Source organism: Hippopotamus amphibius, chromosome 9 (genome assembly GCF_030028045.1).
Source record: "Hippopotamus amphibius kiboko isolate mHipAmp2 chromosome 9, mHipAmp2.hap2, whole genome shotgun sequence".
NCBI lineage: Eukaryota > Metazoa > Chordata > Mammalia > Artiodactyla > Hippopotamidae > Hippopotamus > Hippopotamus amphibius.
In genome coordinates this window covers 12,348,525-12,370,006 of record NC_080194.1, presented here as the reverse complement: position 1 = coordinate 12,370,006, position 21,482 = coordinate 12,348,525, and the positions used below count along the sequence as shown (strand labels likewise).

Here is a 21,482-nt window from a genome sequence, read left to right as displayed (position 1 = left end):
GCTGCACGTCTGCCTTTCCATGATGTCAGTTGTCCGTGACTCCCTGTGCTCGCGGCCCTTCCCAGCTTTGTGTGTCAGCCACTCCCACCAGGCGCACATGGAGACCTGTTCTCTGTATCTTCGCAGGTTCTGGAAACGAGCTGGGTTTGTTCCTGTTTATCTGAGACAGACCCCGGTGAGTGAGGCATCTGGCGGAGGAGGGCTTGATGACAGGTGTGTCCTTGCAGAGCCCTGGTGCCTCCCGCTGTGCTCTGAGCGGGTGTGCCTGTGCCGCCAAGAGGTTTGCTCTGACGGCCCCTGAGCAACCGTCCTCACCGAAAGGCCACGTCGTCACACTCTTCCCCCACCGCGCAGTGTAGTGGCTTTGTGCTTGACTGTAGATGGCAGAGGTGCACGTGGACTTGTTCACTAGGTTCTGGAATCTTGTCACTGGGGGCCTCCTCGAATTTGAATTTTTTAAAGGGATGTGATTGTATGGACAGCAGAGCCATAGAGAATAAAATAGAAGGTGAGAGGGTTAGTGGCTATCAGTTCATTAAAAAGAATGTTTATTTAGCATCTGCAGTGAATTGGCAGGGAGCAAGATGAGCCATGAAGTTTACTTTCTAATGAGTAGAAATAGGCGACAAAAGAGTGAGCGACCGAGGAATACTCAGTTAGTGACAGTATGCCGGGTGGGCGGGCTTCTGAGGGGTGACCTCCAAACTGCAGCCTGCATGAGCAGAGTGGACCAGCCATGTGACAGTCCTGCCTGCAGAAAAGAGCCTATTCAAGTAGAGGGCATAGCAAACGTGAGGACCTGAGGCAGAAGGGAAGTCGGTGATTTGAAAGAAGCAAAAGGCCAGTGTGGCTGGGGGGCCCTTGAATGGAAAGGGTGGTTGGTGGTTCACGGCGGGGCAGGTGGGTCTGGGCAGGCACTCTGTGTTCCCATCCTGTTCTGGTGGCGAGAGGGGTTAGAGGGAAGGTGCTGTGGCTGCCGTTTGGCCAGTGGGCCACGAGTAGAGGTGGGGAGGTGAGCGGGTGAGAGATGTGGGGGCTTGGCTGAGGAGGACGTGGTGAGGGGAGAGAAGGGCCAGATGCCAGGGGTGTTTGGGGGGGTGAAGTGAGTAGAGTTGAACGATGGGGGTGTGGAAGGTGAGTGAACAGAACGATCAAGGGTAGTTCTTAGATTTTTGGCTTGAGAGGCTGGCTGAGAAACTGGGTGTTGGAGGTGCTGTTTGCCAAAATAAGACTCAGTGGGGGAGGACCAGTTTTGGAGGTGGAAATGGGAATTGTTTTTGGCTTGATAAGTGTGAGATGCCTATTAGACATCCGAGTGTGGAAGTATGGAACAGGCAGTTGACTACAGGAGTCTGGAGTTCAAGGAAGAGGTCGGGGCTGGAGATAGATTTGAGAGCCATCAGCATACTCTTAACAGAATGTACTCCTGGGGTCAAGGATTTTGGCAGGGGAGTGGGGGGGTGGGGTCTGTTTTCTTCACAGCTGTAACCCCAGCCCTTAACAGCGTGTGCTGTGTGTAGTATGTGTTCAGTAAATACCTTTGTTCAGTGGATTAGTGTTTAAAGGTATTGAAAGTAGGAACTGAAAATGAAGAGGGTGAATCCTTGGACTCTCCAGCATTTAGAGGAATGAGTCAGAAAACACAGCAAGAGAGGCTGACAAAGAGTAGCCGTGATCTGTAGGAGAAGGGCAGGGACTGTGGTTCAGAAGCCAAGATTAACGAGTGTTTCAGGAAGGGGAGTCATTGCCGCCAGAGAACAGTTGACCATTGGACTTGTCGGCATTGGTGATCTGAATGAAGGCGGCTTCCAAGGAGTGGAGGGATCAACCTGACCGCAGAGAATGGGAAGTGAGGAAATAGACTGAATACCCAATTCATACACGAGGCAAAGGGAGCAGAGGAACAAGGTAGCTGGAGGGTTCGTCAGCTGGGAGATTCCAGAACCTGTTTGTTTGCTGCAGGGTATGATCCCGTAGAGATCGTGCAGATGCAGGGGAGGGGGCTGACTGCAGGACGGCAGGCCTGGAGGAGGCAGGAGGGTAGGACCCTGAGTGCAGGGGGAGAGGTGGTCACCACATTCCTCACAACAAGAGGGAAGCGAAGAGTGTGGGCCCGGAAGGTGTCGGTCCGCTGGTGGAGTTGGTGCCAGGAGGATGAAGACGTTCTCTGGGTCACTTCTGTTTTCCCAGAGAGGGGAGGCCAGCAGCTGAGAGGGAGTGTTGGAGGTTTGATTTTGGAGAGCCCAAGGTCAGTGGCCAAGGGTGGTGCCCATTTGAGAGTTTAAAGCAGGGCTGGTTAGGACCACTGGGTGTGTGGCTGCCTCTGTGTGGGCAAGAGCAGCTGTAGAGGAACTGGGTCCTTGTGACGAGGCTGGTCCGAGGCTGGAATGAGGTTTGGTGGTCGACTGCAAGGAGCACAGAACCAGTGAGTTCACTTTAGACCACGCTGTGTCCCTGTGGTCTTGGTACTGTGCACTGCTCGGTTTTGACTTGGGGGTGGTGTTTTGTTACTTGAATGCCCTTCAGTTGAAACCCATTAGATATTTTTATGGTGTTGGGCTTTGTGGTGGTCGTATAGTAAAACTTTTAAAACCTGTGGTCACTGTTTTAGTACCTAAAGGAGCCTTCACTTGCGAACCTGTTGCCAGCAGAAGAACTCTAGCCAAGCTGTGTTTTGGCCATGGAAAGTTCACCGTGAGCACCCAAAGCGTGGTGATTGGATTATGTGGAGGTTACGCTGTGATGCCTCTCGGTTCAGAATCTAACCAGATGTGAGCAGGGGGCCCACAGCAGAAGGCGTGCTCCGAAGGCCTGCACAGCTCTGCTCCATCGCTGGGGCACCTGTTCAGAAGCTGCAGGACCGAGTGGTCTCTGGAAGCTGTCGTGTAGGCAGTGGGCCCTGCGAGAACGAAGGCGAGCCTGCCTTTCCCGCTGGGGAGGAAGCAGGGGCCCGTGAGCACGTGCTTACCCTCCAGCAGTGACAGGTCCTTCATAAAAGGGGGTCTTGGTACCAGTTAGGGATTTGTGTTTCCAGAATGACCTGACCGGAGAGCACTCGTGCATCATGCTGAAGACGCTGGCGGATGAGGGTGAGGCCGACCAGGGCGCCTGGCTCTCTGCCTTCTGGAAAGGTGAGTGGGAGTGGAGGCGGCGGGCGGCCAGGTGACAGGCACAGGGGCCTGCGGACCTCTGACTCCCGTGTGCTTGAACCCCGCAGATTTCCGCAGGCGGTTCCTAGCCCTGCTCTCCTACCAGTTCAGCACCTTCTCTCCTCCCCTGGCTCTGAACATCCTTCAGAACAGGAACATCGGGAAACCCGTGCAGCCGGGTGAGCTGGTGGGGTGGCTGGAGGGCTGGTGGGGCTCGGTTGTGTGGAGCAGGAAGAGCGCCGCGCTAGGAGCGGAGGGACGGGTTCCAGGCCGGCATCTCCCCCCACCCGCCTCTGCTCCGCAGGCCCTGCTTTGCCTCAGGGCCACCGTCACGCTGTGCCTGTCACCTTCATGACAGGACTTGGGGGGTGTGATTTGGCTTCAGAGATGTAAGTAAGGCCTGCGGCTAGTCAGTTACGGGACCTGTTCTGCATCCCGTGAGCTAGGGTGGCTGTCTCAGTTCTGAGGCTCAGTTTCCTCATTCATGAAATTGTAATAAGAATATGCTGCCAACCTTCTGTGGCCAACACATAGAAGTGCTTTGGGCGTGTAGATTGCGTTTGAATATTCAAAATACAGAAAAAAGGTGTAAGGCATCATTAGCGTCAGCATCTGTGGGGTTTTCCCTGTGGCTAGTCATGTGTATGTATAGCCTTTTTGGGGGCCAATTATATTTTGGTAGAAAAGTCTGTTTCTTGAGCGGGGTGGAGCCTGCATGTGCCCTGTGAAGCTGGGTCCTGAGAAGTGATGAAGTGGGGAAGGGGTTGCGTTCCTCTACCTCCGGCACACGGGAGCCTTTCCTTGGCCTGCTGTGTTGGCGTGGAACGCTGAGCAGGGGTCACACGCCACTCGTCCCCCTCCCCACGTGGCCCAAGCTGCCTCCCCTTTCCCATCGCAGGAGGAGGGTCGGGACAGCCCGGGCGGCATGTTACCTGGGTGGGTGGGCACTTTCGGGTGGCCCCTCCCCGGCTCCGGCTGAAGGCCTGGTCGAGGAGCAGCGGTTGGGTGCCACCTGGGGACTGTTGTTTGTGTGCCCCCTGGGAAGCGCGTGGGACCCTGTGAGGGCGTCGGGCTGCCCTAACCCGTCTGGCTTGTCGCACGTCCCTACGTCCAGTCCTGCGCCGGGAGGAGCTGGAGGCGCTCTTCCTCCCCTATGACCTGAAGAGGCTGGAGATGTATTCACGGAACATGGTCGACTATCACCTCATCATGGACGTGATTCCTGCCATCTCCCGGATGTATTTCCTCAACCAGCTGGGGGACCTGGCCCTGTCCGCTGCCCAGTCGGTAGGTTACCTGCTGCTCGTGTGCTGGTTTTGTGGAGCAGTTTGTAGGCTGGGTGTTGGTCGGATGCTTTGCTGTAACTTTGTGCATTTAATTCTTTGTGGTTCTGGTGGGGGTTCGTGATCTCACCTTTCACACGTGGGGACTCGGGCTTTCCAGTCGAGCCGTGTGCCAGAGGTACCGTTAGTGAGCAGAGGAGCTGCCGTCTGAGCCCGCGCTCTTCCACCCCACCACGTTGCCTCGATCCTTACTCTGCTTCATCAGAGGTCCAGGAGCACCTTGTACTTGCAACATAGCTGTAAAGCAGCTCTTTGCCGGGATAAGTTAGTTTGGGGATTTCAGGAGGAGGGAGTGTTTCCTGGTAGTTTCAGTAACAGGGTGAATGAGAAGATTCCACAACAGTGCAGGCGGTGTTTTGGTCAAGGGAGAGTAACTCTGGTCCTTGGTGCCATTTTAATGGACAAAAGTCTGTCCTGGCAGCCACTCCAACAGATTTCCCGCCCCCTAGGCTCTTCTCTTGGGGATCGGCCTGCAGCACAAGTCTGTGGACCAGCTGGAAAAGGAGATCGAGCTGCCGTCAGGCCAGCTGATGGGACTTTTCAACCGGATCGTCCGCAAGGTTGTGAAGGTAACAGCCAAGGGCAGGGTTTTGTTTTGGCCAGTTCTGAGAAATGTGTCAAACCCACTCCCTGCCCCGAGAGGCAGCAATGTTCACATTCGGCTGTGCTTGCTGCAGATCTTCTCACACACACACACACACACACACACACACAGAAATGGGGGGCTTCAGCTGTGTCTGTAAGGTTTCGCGTTCTCTCCCAGGGGCCCCCCTGAGCGTAGTGTGACATCTGTCCGGTCGTTTTCCTGCGCTTGCAATGAGTGCATGTGCCCCTAAACCACGCGGAGTGCGTGCGGGCGACTTCGTGACGAGTGACTGGGTCTCTGCTGCTCCTCCATCTGCTGCTTCTCGGCCTTGGTCTTTTGTAGCTGTTTAATGACGTGCAGGAGAAGGCCATCGAGGAGCAGATGGTGGCAGTGAAGGACGTGGTTATGGAGCCCACGCTGAAGACGCTGAGTGACGACCTGGTATGGACCCTGGACGTCCGCCCTCTCCCCTGTGGGAAGAGGCCTCTGCACTGGCCCGGCTCAGGGGCGCTGGTGTTCTGGGGGTGTGAGGAGCACGTTCCCCACGTCTCCCTGCCCCTTGAGTGCACGCCCGGTCCTAGACAAGGCCTCCTGCTGAGTGTGTGTGTGCGCGCTGGCAGTCCGGCAGCTGCTGTTGTAAACTACTTGTTTGTCCTTTTAGGTTCTCAGAAGGCACATTGTACGTTCAAGTACACTTTAGTAAGAGCTGCCTCTAATGGTGTGGGGGGTAAACGTGGAGCAGGACAGGTCTGCTGGTTGTTGCAGTGGTATTCTGCCCCCTTACCTTCCTCTGTGATCTGTCTCCTGCTTGACTCTGACCTACGGTGTACGGGGCTTTGATCACAGGACGAAGCAGCAAAGGAATTCCAGGAGAAACACAAGAAAGAAGTGGGGAAGCTGAAGAACATGGACCTCTCTCAGTAAGGCGCCTCCTGGGAAGCACGGGGCCTCTATGGTGTCTTCTAATTCACATCCTGGGTGTCCTGGAAGCTGTGTTTCATGGGATCATTTTTAGAAGCACTAACAGCTAAAAACCTCCTAATTTACTAATTGCGTCATCTTGAAGGGTTTGTTTTCCCAAGTCAGCTCTGCCACCTTGTAAATGAGGACCCCTCGGGTCCCATGTCCTGCCCTGGCCCCTTAGGGAAGGGGGTGCTGACCACGGGCATCCACTTTCAGTGGCCACTTCTTCCTATTTGGCTCTCGATGTGAATTTGAAGAGGGGTTCTGCTGCCCCTTGCTGTGGGACCCTCTGTGCCCTGGGCACGGCAGTCCCCTTTGAGCTTCAGAGGTCGTGGTGGTGCCTGCCCCATGGATTGATGCAGATAACGGCTCCAGATGGGTGGCCTCAGCGCCTCTTTGACCTGTAGTCCCACTGCTGGGTCAGGAGTGATGGTTGTCGGATGTGAGATGGAGGTGGCCGGCGGCCGTGGGCAGGGTATTGAGCTCTGCCCTCAGCTGTGTAGCATCAAAGCCTTGACTTGGCCAGGACTGCTAGATCCGAGAGGTGGGGCAAGGTGGGACAGACAGGGCGCGGTCCAAGGGCTTGTGGGCTGTGGAGGTGGGGGTGAGCCAGGAGGTGGTGGGGGCCACGGGAGGCTCCTCTGGTAGGCGGTTGCTGGGAGTCAGGTGGGAGACGTCGGGCCGCTGCCTCCTCTGCGGATTGGCCCCTGCTGGCAGGCCTGACCCTGCTTGCTGCGGTGAAGTTCCTGTCCCCTGGAGCTCAGCTGCAGGCTGTCTCCTGCTCTCTGCTCTTCAGATGCTGGTGCAGCTCCGCCTGGCTTTCACAGCAGGACGTGTGATGAGAATGTTGTCACTCTCTTTTAAGCGGTTTTCTTTTGAGCAGGCTTTGATAGTTCTTTCTTTCTTTTTCTTTTTTTTTAGATACATAATCCGTGGGGCTGATGAAGAATGGAACGAAGCTTTGGACAAAGCTGGGCCGGATGCCTCGGTTGTCAGCCTGAAAAGGTGCGGGCCTAGCACACGTCAGGGAGGGGAGGCGTTCTGGCCTTGCTGCTTCCCTCGTAACTTTCGCTAGGAAATGGGAGGTTGGAGCAGAAGCTTGGAGGAAAGTCACTGTTCTTTCCCTTGAGGGCGGCTGCTTTTGTAGCCTATCTCCCCCTGTTGAGGCCGCGCCATCGCTTAGGCCTGGGTCTCTGCATCGGTCACGTTCCCAGATCTACCAGGGAGACGGCTCGGGAACAGCCCTGGAGCTGCCACGAACTGAGCACTTCCTGGGGGCTTTGGTGCAGCGTCCCCTTCACGCGCCAAAGAACAGAAGTGGCTTTGTTCTTATGTCACTGCTTTATTTCTTTATTGTTATGGAAGTATAATTGATTTATAATGTTAATTACTGTTGTATAGCAGGGTGACTGAGTTATACGTATATATACACATTCTTTTTCATATTCTTTTCCATTATGGTTTATCCCAGGATATTGAATATAGTTCCCTGCACTGAACAGTAGGACCTTGTTGTTTATCCATTCCATATATAGCAGTTTGCATCTGCGAATCCCAGGCTCCCAACTCCATCCCTCCCCACCCCCTGCCACACCCCTGGCAACCAGCAGTCTGTTCTCTGTATACGAGATTCTGTTTCTGTTTCCTTTTTTTCCTTTAAGGCTTACTAAGCTTGACCTCTCTAAACTCACCCTTGCACTCTACCCCCTCAAACCTGGTTGTTATTTTACTTTTTTAATAGGGTTTTGTGGGGGTTATGCACGTATGTAGATCAATTTGTATGTGTCTTTTTTGAACCTTCCTTGATAAAACACACAGTTTCTTCATCATTTGTGCTTTTTTTAAATTGCTGTGGCCCTGCCTTTTTCCCAGATTTGCTCTGTTGATCTCTCTTTTTTTTTAAAAAAAAATTATTTATTTATTTATTTATTTTGGCTGTCCTGGGTCTTCGTTGCAGCACACAGGATTTCGTTGCAGCACACAGGATTTCGTTGCAGCATGCAGGATCTTTTCATTGCAGCATGTGGGCTTCTGTAGTCGTGGCATGCATGTGGGATCTAGTTCCCCAACCAGGAATTGAACCTGGGCCCCCTGCGTTGGGAACATGGAGTCTTACCCACTGGACCACCAGGAAAGTCCCTGTGTCTATTTCATAGATAGGTTCCTTTGTGTCATATTTTTAGATTTCGCACGTAAGTGATGTCATACAGTATTTGTTTTTCTCTTTCTGACTTATTTCACTTAGTATGATAAACTCTAGTTGCTTCCATGTTGCTGCAAATGGCATTATTTCATTCTATTTTAGGGCTGAGTAGTGTTACATTGTGTATATGTACCACATCTTTATTCATTCATTTGTCGATGGACATTTAGGTTGTTTACATGTCTTGGCTGTTGTGAAAAGTGCTGCTATGAACATAGGGGCGCGTGTATCTTTTTGAATTATAGTTTTGTCTGGATATATGCCCAGGAGTGGGATTGCTGGATCACATTTATAATTCTATTTTTAGTTTTCTGAGGAACCTCCATCCTGTTTTCTACAGTGGCTGCACTAACTTACATTCGCACCAGCAGTGTTAGGAGGGTTCCCTTTCCAGCATTTATTATTTGTAGACTTTTTCCTGATGGCCATTCTGATTGGCATGAGATGGTACCTCATTGTAGTTTTGATTTTCATTTCTCTGATAATTAATGATGAACATGTTTTCATGTGCCTATTGGCCATCTGTATGTCTTTGGAGAAATGTCTCTTCAGGTCTTATGCCCATTTTTCGATTGGGTTGTTTTTTTGTTTGTTTGTTTTTAAGTTATATGAGCTGTTTGTATATTTTGGAAATTAAGCCCTTGTCCATCACATCATTTGCAAATATTTTCTCCCATTGCGTAGGTTGTCTTTTCATTTTGTTTATGGTTTCCTTTGCTGTGCAAAAGCTTGTAAGTTGATTAGATCCCATTTGTTATTTTTGTTTATATTTCTTTTGCCTTGGGAGACTGACCTAAGAAACCATTGGTATGATTTATATCAGAGAATGTTTTGCCTGTGTTCTCTTCCAGGAGTTTTATGGTTATATCACTGCTTTAAAGGTGAAGTAACCAAGGCTCTTAGGTGTTAAGTGACTTCTCAAGAAGCATATAGCTAGTAAGAGGCAGAGCCAGAATTAGGACCAGGTTTGTCCACTGCAAAGCCCATAGTTTTACCTGCTATGCTCTCCTTACTCTAAGCCAGTGGTGCTCAAAGTTTTGGGTCTCAGGAGTTCCTTTATATCATAAAAATTATTGAGGACCCCAAAGGACTTTTGTGCATGTGGGTTATATCTATCAATATTTCCCATTTTAGAAATGAAAAACTGAGAAATTTTTTAAAATGTTTATTCATTCAAAATCAACAGTCATGGACTCATTATGGGTTTTGTTTTTAAAAATACCTTTTTCATACCTCTTAGTGAGAAGAGGGACATTGTTTTACATTTACATTTTTTTGTGAACATCTTTTATGTCTGGCATACCAGAAGACAGCTGGATGCTCCTGTCTGCTTCTGCATTCAGTCTGTCGTGCTATCACATATCTTGTAGCCTCTGGAAAACAGAACAATTGGGAGAGAATAAAAGTGGAAAAGGCAAATAATGTATTAGGATTATTATGAAAATAGTTTTGACTTTGGGGCCCACCTTGAGGGGTTTTGGGGGACTCCAGGACTCCCTGGACTACTCTGAGAACCTTCACCCCCTGCCACTTCTCTGCAGAGCAGTGTGTCTGTAGATGACAGTGATTCCATGGGCTGGAATCTTCACTGGAGTTTCCCTTGGGAGGACATGAGGCCTCCCCTGCCCTGGGCCTCTAGAGATGAGGCTTCCAGAGCTAGACTGGGGCTTCGTGGGGAGGGTGAGTTCTTGGCATTGCCATAGACAGGGTCCCCTGAAGAGTTTATTTGGAAAGAGGAAATCTTGTGACTCTAGGAACCACAGATCCCAGAAATCAGATATTCTATTTTGCTGTCTCCATAAATCACTGTACTACCTGGAAGGTTCCAGCAACAGTGCCAGCCTCATTTTCCTGAAGCCCACTGTCAGTGTGTCCTAGTTTCTGGTTTGGACAAAATGGCAGGGCCTGTGATGGCCGTGTATTGAGTGTGGTGGCTTTGGAACAAGGCCGACAGTGGGCCTGGGGTGGAGACGGCCTGGTTCCCTGCTCCGCAGAGCTTGGCCTCGCCCACCGTTGGATTGGTTGTCACTGCCCCCGAGGAGCCGCCTGCATTACCCAGCCTGTGTGGCCATTCATGCACTCAAGGGCTCTGGGTAAACATGAACTGTTGCACTTGTGGAGGTAAAAACACTGATAACTGTCATTACGAATTCTTTGAGGCCTTTTTTCTGTTTTCTTAGCAGTCATTTCATTCAGGTGCTGTTAATGGTCTCTGGGCGGAATTGTTCACCCTTTCCTTATAGGGGGGTGTTTGTTTACAGGGCAAAATGACACTGGAGAGAATTTTTAACCTGTAAGGGTAAAGGAAGGTGTCCATTTGCTGATCTATTCTCATGTTAATCTATCAGTGAGGAACCTACTGGCCAGCTGAAATGTGTACCCAAGTTATTATTCCTTTGGGTTTTCTTCTTATTTAGGAAAAGTGAAATAACAGCACATCCAAAAGTACTGTATGGTTTTCCTGGGAGTTTCATGCTTTGTATTGGGGACTGTCCTCAGGGTCATTGGGATAATATGTCTGGTTTCCAGGGTAATCCTTAGTGGTAAGTGATGGGAAGGAATTTTCCTTGTGATGCCTTAGGTTTTTCTTAAAGTCTTAGGAGGGGGGAGCTTACACATTTCAGGATTTAAGGCATAGATTTGTTCCTCCACAGACTAAGAGCTTGGTCAGGGCGGGAACTGGGTTACACACCAACAATGCCTTATAGGCCTGCAGAGCACATTTCTGTGTGAGGAGTTTCAGATGGCAGAAACCCTTTTTCAGACAAAGCAAGCTTAAAGCAAAGCAGTGTAGAGGTTACAGATCCAGGCATGTTTCATTCTTTCTCTTTCTACTCTTGTTTTTTCTTCTCCAGTGACAAGAAAAGGAAGTTGGAAGCCAAACAAGAACCCAAACAGAAGAAAAAGTTGAAGAAAAACAGAGATATGAAGAACAAAAAAGATACAAAACTGAAGCGGAAGAAATAGTGGAAAGAAACTTGGGCTTTGGCGGCTGACTTGTAAGGAGATACCCTGACTTTCTGAACTGTCTCTGGCTGGACTGAGTGGCAGCTGACTGGACTATTAAAAGCAACAAAAGCCCCCATGAAACCCAGAAGCTGGACAGAAATTCGGCCTATGGACTGAGCTTGGCTTAAGGCAGCCACTTCTCAATGGGTCTGTTTAGAACTCGATGGTTGGCAAACCTCCGGCACCGTCTCTCCTCCCCCCAGTCCAGGCCTGCCTTTCCTATATGTTCATAATTTACTTTGGACCCAGCTTTTTCGGTTCCTTCCCGCACGTGTAGAAGCCCTGCTGGCTCTTGTCCCTTCTCGGGCGTCAGGTACACTGTCTTCTGAGAGTGCTCAGGAGGCTGCTGGGGGAGCACCGGGGCCTCGTGTCGTGACCTTGTCCAAACTCCCTGAGGCCTGGAGCCGCAGGGGCTCTAGTCCAGCCGGGACTGGCGCCCTGGGACCCACGCTGCCGTGTGCCGTTCCTCTCCTGAACCCAGCAGTGGCCCTGAAAAGCCCGAGTTCTTAACTTAGGAAGAATATGACATCTGAGTCCCCAAAGCTGTGATTTCATCCATTTAGGAAAAAATGTTGGGAAAGACCCTTTTTCTAGCAGGGGTGAGGGGACAGAGAATCTATTTTTAATAAATAACATCCCAGAAAGAGCAGCTGCCTGTGTGCTCGTTGACGGCACGCAGGTGGAAGTCGCACTTTGCCCTTTTCCTCTGGTGCACTTTGGCTGCAGGGACACGTGGGAGGGTGCTGGCGTCAAGGCCGAGCGTGGGCAGCGTGGCCGGGGCTCACTGACCCAGGGGCCCGTGGGAGGAGTGGCCGCGCCGACTGCTGCTTGCCGCGGTCGTTCGGAGGGACTTGGCGTGGCACCTGGCCAGCCAGCTGGCTGGGCCTCCTTTCCTCCCTAGCTCCTGTCAGGTCGTTTGGTCCCCTCCATCTCTTGCGGACAGAAATTATGTGGTGGCTTCATGTGTACTTTGTGATGTGTGATGGTGTCTACTTTCCAGTCCCAAATCCGATACCACTGTTATTGAAACTGACCCTGCATCCCCAACCAGGGATTGAACCCCGCCCCCCGCAGGGGAGGCGCGGAGTCCTAACCACTGGGCCGCCAGGGATGTGCGCCTCTGCTGGTTCTGTAGGATTGTTGCTTATCCACGTCACCACGTGCAGGGAGAGCTCAGAGTGGACGTCGGCTCCGTTGTGCTCTGGTTCTGATCCACCTTCCTCCCCGCCTCTGCTTGTGGGTTGATGGCGATCCTTCAGAGCTCACTGACTCTTGGATTTCAGCTTCTGTAGTTTTCCTTATTTTTATCTAAAAAATTCACGTGGTGGCCTTGGTTACTGATCTTCCTTGGTTTCTCATAGACTTTGAAAGGACTGGTCTTCTGTGGGTCCAAACAGATCCTTTCCTCAGCCCTGACGGGGAATCTGGTTCCTAGGAGTCTAGCGCGTGGACGGGGAAGGGAAGGGAGCTGCTGGACCAAAGATGATGAAACACGTGACTCCCAGGACAGATGGCCGCAGGGAGACGAGCAGGTTCTGCCCGCCTGTGCCTGCTGCGCCGTGTTCCCATAGGCGTAGGGCCTTTTGTCTCCTGGAGCTGCAGCTTCTTGCCTCCAGACCTATTAAATCTGCAGGAACGTTTGAGATGAAAAAAAATTTTGATCCATTTTTCTCAGGTGAGTGCCTGAGCCTGCCTTTCAAAGAGGATTTTCTTAAGGAGAGTGGCTTAAAAGCAGAGTCACAGCCCCAAATGGTCTGAGCTGAATGGCGTTGTAACCTCTCCAGCCACATTGTCCCACAGGTGCGGGGCCCTTGCTCGGCCCCTCTAGCCCTGAAGCCCGTCCTCTGCTCTGCCCCAGGGAGCCTTCCAGGCCTTTACGCTGGCTCTGCCTTGCCCTTGCTGTGACCAGGGGCACACCTCTTAACCCAGGTCCACATCTTTGTAAACGGCAGGTGGTAAGGACAGCACGTCCCTCACAGGGCCGCTGCAAGGAGCGGAGGACAGTGCCTGGCGTGCCGCAGGCGCTCGCCAAGCCTCCCTGGGTCCTTTGCACGTGCCAGTGTGACCCCGGGAGCTGCCCCATTACCCATGAGCGCTAAGGCGGACCGAATGAGAACTGGCTTTGTTCTAAAACCACAGCCTGCGCTGGAAGAGGCCTACTGAGGCAGCAAGAAGCATGCGCTTTGCAGTCAGACCTGTCCAGCTCTGTGTCCTCCGACAAGCCTCTTAATGGACGGCCTTGTCCTTTACATATGAAAAGGAAGTGAGCGCTTTGCCTACTATCTACAATCTTGGCCCTTTTATTTGCAAAGCGTGTGCTCCTGGACGGGTCTCTGCACTTGGTGGTTGTGATCTTGGGTTCTCCAAACCTAAAAAAGCACGCCTCTCCCAGACCTCACCATCTGGCCTCCAGACAGAGTGACATCTGTAAAGCTCGCTGTCTCAGGAAATCTCACTTGCAGAATGAATTCAGATAGGCCGCCTGTGAATGCTGTCACCAGGCTGGGGAAGGGGCTGAAGAGGCCTGAACAAAGAAGATTCCTCAATGGTCTCCATCCCCACGAGCCAGGAGGGGGCCATTGCTGGCCAGCTTCAGCGCTTCCGCGGCTCATCTGTCCCCCACGGTCCCGGAGGACTCTGGAGTGACCAGGAGATGACACAAAGGGGGCTGTGGAGGCTGGGGGAGGGGAAGAAGTGAGTGACCGTCACCTTGGACAAATGTAGACTCATCACACCAGCCACGGGTCCACAGGCCTGGAGGGGGCGGGGCTGGCATCCCCCGGGCCTGATTCGGCGGTTCAGACTCCAGACCTGGGAGCAGGGGCCGCCCTCCAGTCTATACACAACTGGTGAAAGTTGAAAGGTGGTGTGCATTCTGCAGAAGGGGGTGGGGGGTGTCAGGAAAGGGAGACTGAGGCTTTTCCTGCGACACTGTCAGTGGTTCTGCTGAGGAGAAAGCTGGGGTAATCCCGGCATGTGGCCGCTCTCGGACGACTGGCTGGAGCAGGAAGGAAAGGGAAGCATCCGGAGGAGGAAAGCAGAGGGCCAGACACTGCCCAGGAGGGCAGACTCAGTGTCAGCCTCGGTGGCCCAGGCCGGACTCCGGACAGGTTTCCTGCGGAGACCCCGGCCGACTCGGCCCAGCGGCTCACTGCCCGCGGGGCAGCTGGAATGGAACGAAGTCCCCTTGTTTCCCAGGGACTCCTGCTGAGAAGTTCCCTGTCCTCTCCCCAGCCGGCCTTTGGCTGCTGACTTCCTGAAGCAGCGGCGGAGGAGGGAGGCCCACAGGCTCCGGAGCAGCGTCCGAGGAGGAGGCCCAGCCGCTGGGGCGAGGTGCGGGGACCAAACACACGCCCATCTCTGTTCTGCTCCTGGCCCCTGGACACTGTCTGACTTTTTTCCTGATGACTGTGTAGGTGCTTGCTTTGGAGTGGGTCTCTGCTCCATGCAGCCTCCCTTATATCCCCTTCCCTTCAACCTTTGTCCCCCAACAGGAAACGTGGATGAGCTCCCGCCTGGAGCCAGCTGGTGACTAGATCTTGCCTCTCGGGCCGCGTCCTTGACTGAGGCGTGTGCTGCAGGGGTGGGGGGACTTGTGGGGAGGGCGCACACAAACCTCTGAAGGGGAGCCCCTGCAGGGGGTGCGTGCTGGGGAAGGCCCACCCCCAGCCTCCCTCACAGGCGCCTCTGTCCGGGAGGCCGGTGCCGAGGGGCGTGCCTCCTCCCCGAGGCCCCCAGAGGGCGCCCTGGGGCCACGCGGAGCCCTGTCCCCACGGAGGCCGGGGCCCCAGGTTGGGCCTCAGGCGGCACCGCCTGGGCCCCACTAAGCAAAGCCCACAAGGGGCCTTTCCGGGGACTGACCCCGTGAGCTCTTCATGTTGTTCCCCAGCTCCTGAGTCCTGGTCAGTTGGTCCCTGAACCACAGGCACTGCAGCTAGTGTTCCCAGTGACCTTAGAAATTTCTCTTCCTGCTTCAGGCAGGAAACATTTAAAAACCTTTTATTTCTGCCTGGACTTTGCACCTAAGACAAACTACAACCGACCCCAGAAAACTCTTGGGCCCGAGTCAGCGGTTTCTGGTCCTCTGTCCGTTAACAGGTGATACAGCCAGCTCGGGCTCAGCAGGGCCTGGAGGCAGCAGCTACCAAAGGCAGGGGGCCCCCATCAGGCCCTCCCCTTTCCTGTGCTGGGCCACACAGATTTGGACTGTGCGAGGGTTTGCAAACAACTCTCCTGACAACCCCCACGTCAGGGCTCTGGGGGGCCTGGGCTCAGGGCAAATCGGGAAAGCCCCTAACAGGTGTCTTTTTAAAAATTTTATTGACGTATAGTTGATTGACAATGTTATGTTAATTTTTGCTGTACAGCAGTGATTCGGTTACATATGTGTGTGTGTGTGTGTGTGTATTTTTCACATTTTTCATTATAGTTTATCATAGGATATTGAACATAGTTCCCTGTGCTATACAGTAGGACCTTGTTTTTTTTAATCCATTCTGTATATAATAGTTGGTGTCTGCTAATCCCAAACTCCCAATCCATCCTCCACCTCCTCCCCCTTTGCAACCACAAGTCTGTTCTGTTTCTGTTTTGTAGATATGTTTATTTGTATTATATTTTAGATTCCACATATAAGTGATATCATGTGGTATTTGCCTTTCTCTGACTTACTTCACTTAGTATGATAATCTCTAGATTCATCCATGTTGCTGCAAATGGCATTATTTCTTTTTTATGGCTACGTAGTATTCCATTGTATCTATATACCACATAGTCTTTATCCATCATCTGTCCATGGACATTTAGGTTGTTTCCATGTCTTAGCTATTGTAAATAGTGCTGCTGTGACCATAGGGGTGCATGTATCTTTTCAAATTAGAGTTTTGTCTGGATATATGCCCAGGAGTGGGATTGCTAGATCATATGGTAGCTCTATTTTTAGTTTTTTGAGGAACCCCCATACTATTTTCCCTAGTGACTGCACCAATTTACATTTCCATCAACAGTGTAAGAGGGTTCCCTTTTCTCCACACCCTCTCTTGCACTTGTTATTTGTAGACTTTTTAATGATGGCTCTTCTGATTGGTGTGAGGTGGTACCTCATTGTAGTTTTGCTTTGCATTTCTCTAATATTTAGCAATGATGAGCATCTTTTCATATGCCTATTGGCCATTTGTATGTCTTTCTTGGCGAAATGTCTCTTTAGGTCTTCTGCCCATTTTTTGATGGGGTTGTTTTTTTTTTTTTGATATTGAGCTGTATGAGCTGTTTGTATATTTTGGAAATTAAGCCCTTCTCAGTCTCATCATTAGCGAATATTTTCTCCCAGTCTGTAGGCTTTTTTGTTTTGTTGATGGGTTTTCTTTGCTTTGCAAAGCCCTGTAAGTTTGATTAAGTTCCATTTGTTTATTTTGCTTTTATTTCTAGTGCCTTGGGAGACTAACTTAAGAAAACACTGGTATGACTTAGGTCAAAAAAATGTTTCTCCTATGTTCTCTTCTAGGAGTTTTATGGAGTCATGTCTTATAGTTAAGTCTTTAAGCCATTTGGAGTTTATTTTTGTGTATGGCATGAGGGTGTGGTTCTAACTTCATTGATTTGCATGTGGCTCTCCAGTTTTCTCAACACCACTTGCTGAAGAGACTGTGTTTTTCCATTATATATTTTTGCACCCCTTGTTGAAGATTAATTGACCATAGGTGAGTCGGTTTATTTCCAGGTTCTTTATTCTGTCCCATTGATCCATATGTCTGGTTTTGTGCCAATACCATGCTGTTTTGATTACTGTGGCTTTGTAGTATTGTCTGAAATCTGGAGGGTTATGCCTCCTGCTTTCTTTTCCCTGAGGATTGCTTTGGCAATTCTGGGTCTTTTGTGGTTCCATGTAAATTTTAGGATTATTTGTTTTAGTTCTGTGAAAAATCTCACAGCTGCCTTATTCCTGGCATTGGGCTCCTGTCTTTCCAATCCAGCTCAGTGGCACATAAGTGCTTAATGATTGGGAACACACCTACCCCATTTGACAGAAGAGGAAAACTAAGGCCCAGCAAGGGTTGGATCCAGGGTTGGGTGGGGCAGGGGTTGGCAGGTGGCCACAGCACAGCTTCCAGCAGGGGGTTCTTTCCTTCTGAGACACGGATGCCCCAAGTAACCAGGGAATCAGCCCTGGGTTCTCTTCCTGGTCCTAAATGGGCTCCTCCCCAGCTCTGAACTTTGGGTAACCCTCTCTCAGGAGCCATGAGGCCAAGGTCATTGTTAACAAGTGTTTATTGTTAATAAAACCATAGTACATTTACAATAAGTGACAACATTAATGTATAGTTACAGTATCATACAATATTACAGCAATAAAATAACACCTATTCCTTTGTACATCCAGCCCAAGCAGCTAGTTGAAAATATTTTCCAGGATTGCAAGCCCCTGGGGTTTTTCAAGGTGACCAAAGTGACACCTCCTAAAGTGCCCAGGGCTTCTGGTGAATAAATAGTTTCTAAGGTACGGCTAGACAGCTGAAGGCGACATCCGGCACAAGCTGTCCGGAATGCGCCCCCAAGGTCTGGTCCATAAATACGACAAGGGTCCAGGCCCAATGATGTGTTTCCACCCCGGGAGAGCCTGGAAAGCCTCCAGAATGTCAGGGGCAGGTAGCAGGGAAGAAGTAGAAGGGCCTCTTCTCCCAGTCCTTCCCTTCCTTTAAATCTTCCTTTAAGACCCGCAGTTCCCCATGGGAAGTGTGGGCCCTGCTCTCCAATCCAAATTAAAGGACTTTTTCACTGGAGAGATTGGACCGGGGGGACATTTAGGACTCTGCCTCCAGAGCCCACAGAGGCAGCCTAATTCTAGGCTTGGGATTTCAGAATCGACCCCTTTACATTGGCCCCTGAAAACAGCAGCAGCAACAAAAGCTGAGGCCACCAGGCTCTTCCACTGTACCGCATGCCACCCTTGGCTCAGACCGAAAGCTTTGAAGGCGCTGGGGGGAACTAACTGCCTTCTACCACTCACTGAGCAGGCTGGCGGTCCCTCTGCCTAAAGGAGGGCCTCTGTGAGCCCAGACACCGAGCACGTGGACTCAAAGGGACCCTCTGTGCACGATCCCCAGACCCCCTGGAGGCCCACATCAAGTCTTTCAAAGGCACGGCCTCAAATAAATTCAGGATTTGGGCAGCCTTTCTGACAGGACATTGAGGGAAAATACCAAATTTGACTGAAATGGCCTGGGGCCCAAACAGAACATACATTCTATACATTCATAAGGATGCCCACACCCGCCAAGGGCTCCAGTTAGGACAGTCTGAGCTGCCTGAGGCCCCGGGGGAGGGCACGCGCAGAGCTGAATTAGGACCAGCGCTGACCTCCAGGAGGGGCACACGGCTGAGCGCGTGGCGGCCCTCAAGGTGCAAGCTGCAGGTGCGGGGGGAGGGCTCGGGGGCAGACCATGTTTTGGCCACACCTGCCCTGGGCCCATCACTGGTTGGGCAAATGGGCCTGCCCAAGTCTGGCTCCAAAAAGCCTGTAACCAGCCTCCGCCCAGCAGGGCCCCAGTGTGTCCACAGGCCCTGGCTGTGAGCTGGCCCAGACACCCTGGGAAGCACTTGTCCCCCGCCTTCCCCACCCGCTCGGCCCAGAGCCAGCGCGCCCCCCGCCTCACACCCGGGAGGTGACGTAGAGAGAGTGCACGCGCTCGGCCAGGGCGCTCTGCAGGTCCCGCAGCGCGTCCAGGCCCTGCACTTTGCTGCTGCGGCCGTAGATGAGCTGCCGGAAGGAGTCCTGCTCGAGCAGGGCCTTCATGTGCTTGAGGAAGAAGCCCTCGCAGAACAGGGCCAGTTCCGGGGCATTGTGGATCTGTGGGGCAGGGAGAGGGAGTGAGACCCACAGCCTCAGCACAGCCCCGCCTGAAACTGCCCCCCACCCTCACCCCCAAATAGCACCCATGGGCGAAGGCCCAGCTTCAAGCCTCAGGCTGGGGGAGGCATGCCCTTTCTCTGCCCCCTTATCTGAATTCCCTCCTTAAGCATCTCCTTGGGGTTAGACTGATCAGGGTTCAAATCCCAGCTGTGCCACCAGGAACATCCCTGAAGTCTTGTTCTTGGCCCGGGTCCCGCTGGTGACGACCTGCTGAATGGCAGTCATCCCCACTGGATTGGAAGCTCCCTCCCTGAGGGCAGGGACTGTCCACTGTGGCATGTCCAGCACAAGGCCCAGCACACAAGTGTTCACGTGGTACATATTCAGTAACTATTTTAGTTCAAGAAATATGGAGGGCCTGCCCTGGGCCAGACGCGGGGTGCAGGCCCTGAGGCTCACTCTCTTAGAGCTGACGTTCCAGTTCAGGGAGATAGGGAAGCCAGGGAACTAACCAGGCCAGGTAACTGCAGATGGTGGCCAGTGCTGGGAGGTGAAGGGGCAGAGAGCCCTGTGACGGGGCAGGCCTGGGGAAATCAGCAGGGCTTGGGAGGAGCTCTGTCGGAGGAGGGGACAGTGATCCCAGGAGTCCTGGGGTGGGAATGAGTTGAGAAAGAGAGGTGGTCATGTGGCTGGGTGAAGGGAGAGGGAGGCATCGGGAAGGGAGATGTGGGCAGGGTTCTGGGGGCCTCTAGGTTTTATTTAGTTTGCAAGCAGTGGAAAACCTTCGGAGGGTTTCATCAGGGGAGTGACAGGGTCTTTACACTTTTCAAAGAGTCTTGTGGATTGCAGGGTGAAAGCCAGGAAGTGTGGAGGCCAGGCCAACACAATCTTCTGACAGGGGACAGTGGGGATGGAGGGAAGGAGAGGGACTGCTGATGTGTTTCGGGCATGTTTCTAAATGTGGGAGATGACCATGGCATTTGCTAAGAGGAGGAAGACTAAGGAGGGCCATGCTGGGGAGAAAATCAAGTAGTGCCTGGGGAACGGATCTGACTCGGAGAAGCTCAGCTCCTTGCCCCGGGTCTCGCAGCCTGGTGCGGCACAGCTGGGATGGGAACCGGGGTCCGCCCAGCTCAAAGCTCAGCTCCCAAGCTGCTCTGCGGCCCCCCTGGGTGGCAGTGACCCCAGGCTCCAGAGGGAGTTACACTGCCCTTCAGAGCGGCCTGGCCACCTGCATCTTCTAGCCAGGGCACAGCAGAGCAGAGTGCATGGCGGGGGGCAGCTGGCGGGCATCGGGGGTCCTCACCTTGGCATACTTGTAGGTGTTCACGGCGCTCTCAACGCTCAGGGTCCGGGAGCACAGGATCTCACAGTGCCGCTGCAGGGCGTCCAGCTGGAACAAACTGGCGGCTGACAGCAGCTAGCAGGAGGCAGAGGAGGCCATGGGAATGCACGGCCAGGTCCGCGGCCCAGGCATCACAGAACAGAGAGCCGCTTCGTGCGGCGTGCCCTGCCTCCTCCCGACCTCCGGGGCCCTCCCCACTGCCCGTCAAGTCTGATGGCCTCGATTTCTTTCCACTCTAGGCCATCTAGGTCTTGGCTGGGACACCTCGGGAGGCACGAGATGGGTGAGACGCGGTTGGGATTTCTGTCAGGAGACCTTCAGCTATAAGCTACCCGCTCATCTACGTGACCTTCCAGCCAGGCGCCTGGCCAGCAGCCGGTCCATCATCTGAGCAGTGAGCTGCTGAGGGGGAGGCCCCGCTGCCTGCTGATCCTCCTGGGCCTTCGGTCCTCAGGGGCAGCCCTCCCTAACCTCGCGGTGCGGCCCGGGAGGCCGCGCTCCGTGGATGCCAAATTTCCCACGCTCTCTCGGAATGGCCCTCCCGTCACAAGAAGAGCAAGGACCCGCAGGGAACCAGAAGGGCCTTGTGGAGGTCACCTGCTTTTCCTCCTCATCTCTCCAAACGCTGTGTTTCTGAGCGCGGGGTTGAGACCCGGCAGATGTTGCAGGCAGGGGACACAGGCATGGTGGGACTGGGGGCCGGGCTTGTGGGCTGCCTGCTCCTCTCCCCGGGGCCAGGCAGACTGGCCAGGTGCTCACCTCCAGGATGTCGCCGGTGGGGATGTCCAGGGATTCCGTTCCCCCGTGGTACAGATACTGCATCACCATCTGCAGGGAGAAGAGGCCCTGTGTGAGCACCACATGGACCCGCAGCGCCGAGGTCCTCACCCAGCAGCCCGGGTGCCCCCCTAACCACTCCTGGCCATGCGGTGCCCCGGCCTCTGTGTGCTGACGTCTGCACACCCCCCGACGCGCGTCAGACGTTTCTGGTTTTCCCTGAAGTGCACGTGGCAAGCTTCCTTCCACAGAGTGGTT

The 21,482-nt window shown here is 52.9% G+C and overlaps 2 protein-coding genes across 2 annotated transcripts in view; one reads left to right on the top strand and one right to left on the bottom strand.

The window, feature by feature from the left end:
* Window positions 1–11,897, top strand: part of NAT10 (N-acetyltransferase 10) — a 38,653-nt gene extending 26,756 nt beyond the window's left edge. The window contains exons 21-29 of the mRNA XM_057747786.1: window positions 127–175; window positions 3,035–3,131; window positions 3,218–3,328; window positions 4,264–4,436; window positions 4,942–5,061; window positions 5,421–5,519; window positions 5,925–5,998; window positions 6,963–7,046; window positions 11,100–11,897. Coding sequence (XP_057603769.1) covers window positions 127–175; window positions 3,035–3,131; window positions 3,218–3,328; window positions 4,264–4,436; window positions 4,942–5,061; window positions 5,421–5,519; window positions 5,925–5,998; window positions 6,963–7,046; window positions 11,100–11,211 — 919 coding nt within the window. The 3' untranslated portion in view covers window positions 11,212–11,897. The remainder of the gene's footprint in view (window positions 1–126; window positions 176–3,034; window positions 3,132–3,217; window positions 3,329–4,263; window positions 4,437–4,941; window positions 5,062–5,420; window positions 5,520–5,924; window positions 5,999–6,962; window positions 7,047–11,099) is intronic.
* Window positions 11,898–18,749: 6,852 nt separating this feature from the next.
* ABTB2 (ankyrin repeat and BTB domain containing 2) overlaps window positions 18,750–21,482 on the bottom strand; it is a 173,927-nt gene continuing 171,194 nt past the window's right edge. Inside the window, exons 15-17 of the mRNA XM_057747787.1 lie at window positions 21,207–21,275; window positions 20,409–20,522; window positions 18,750–19,099 (exon numbers count right to left, since the gene is read on the bottom strand). Of these exons, the coding sequence (XP_057603770.1) occupies window positions 18,902–19,099; window positions 20,409–20,522; window positions 21,207–21,275 (381 nt within the window). The 3' untranslated portion in view covers window positions 18,750–18,901. The remainder of the gene's footprint in view (window positions 19,100–20,408; window positions 20,523–21,206; window positions 21,276–21,482) is intronic.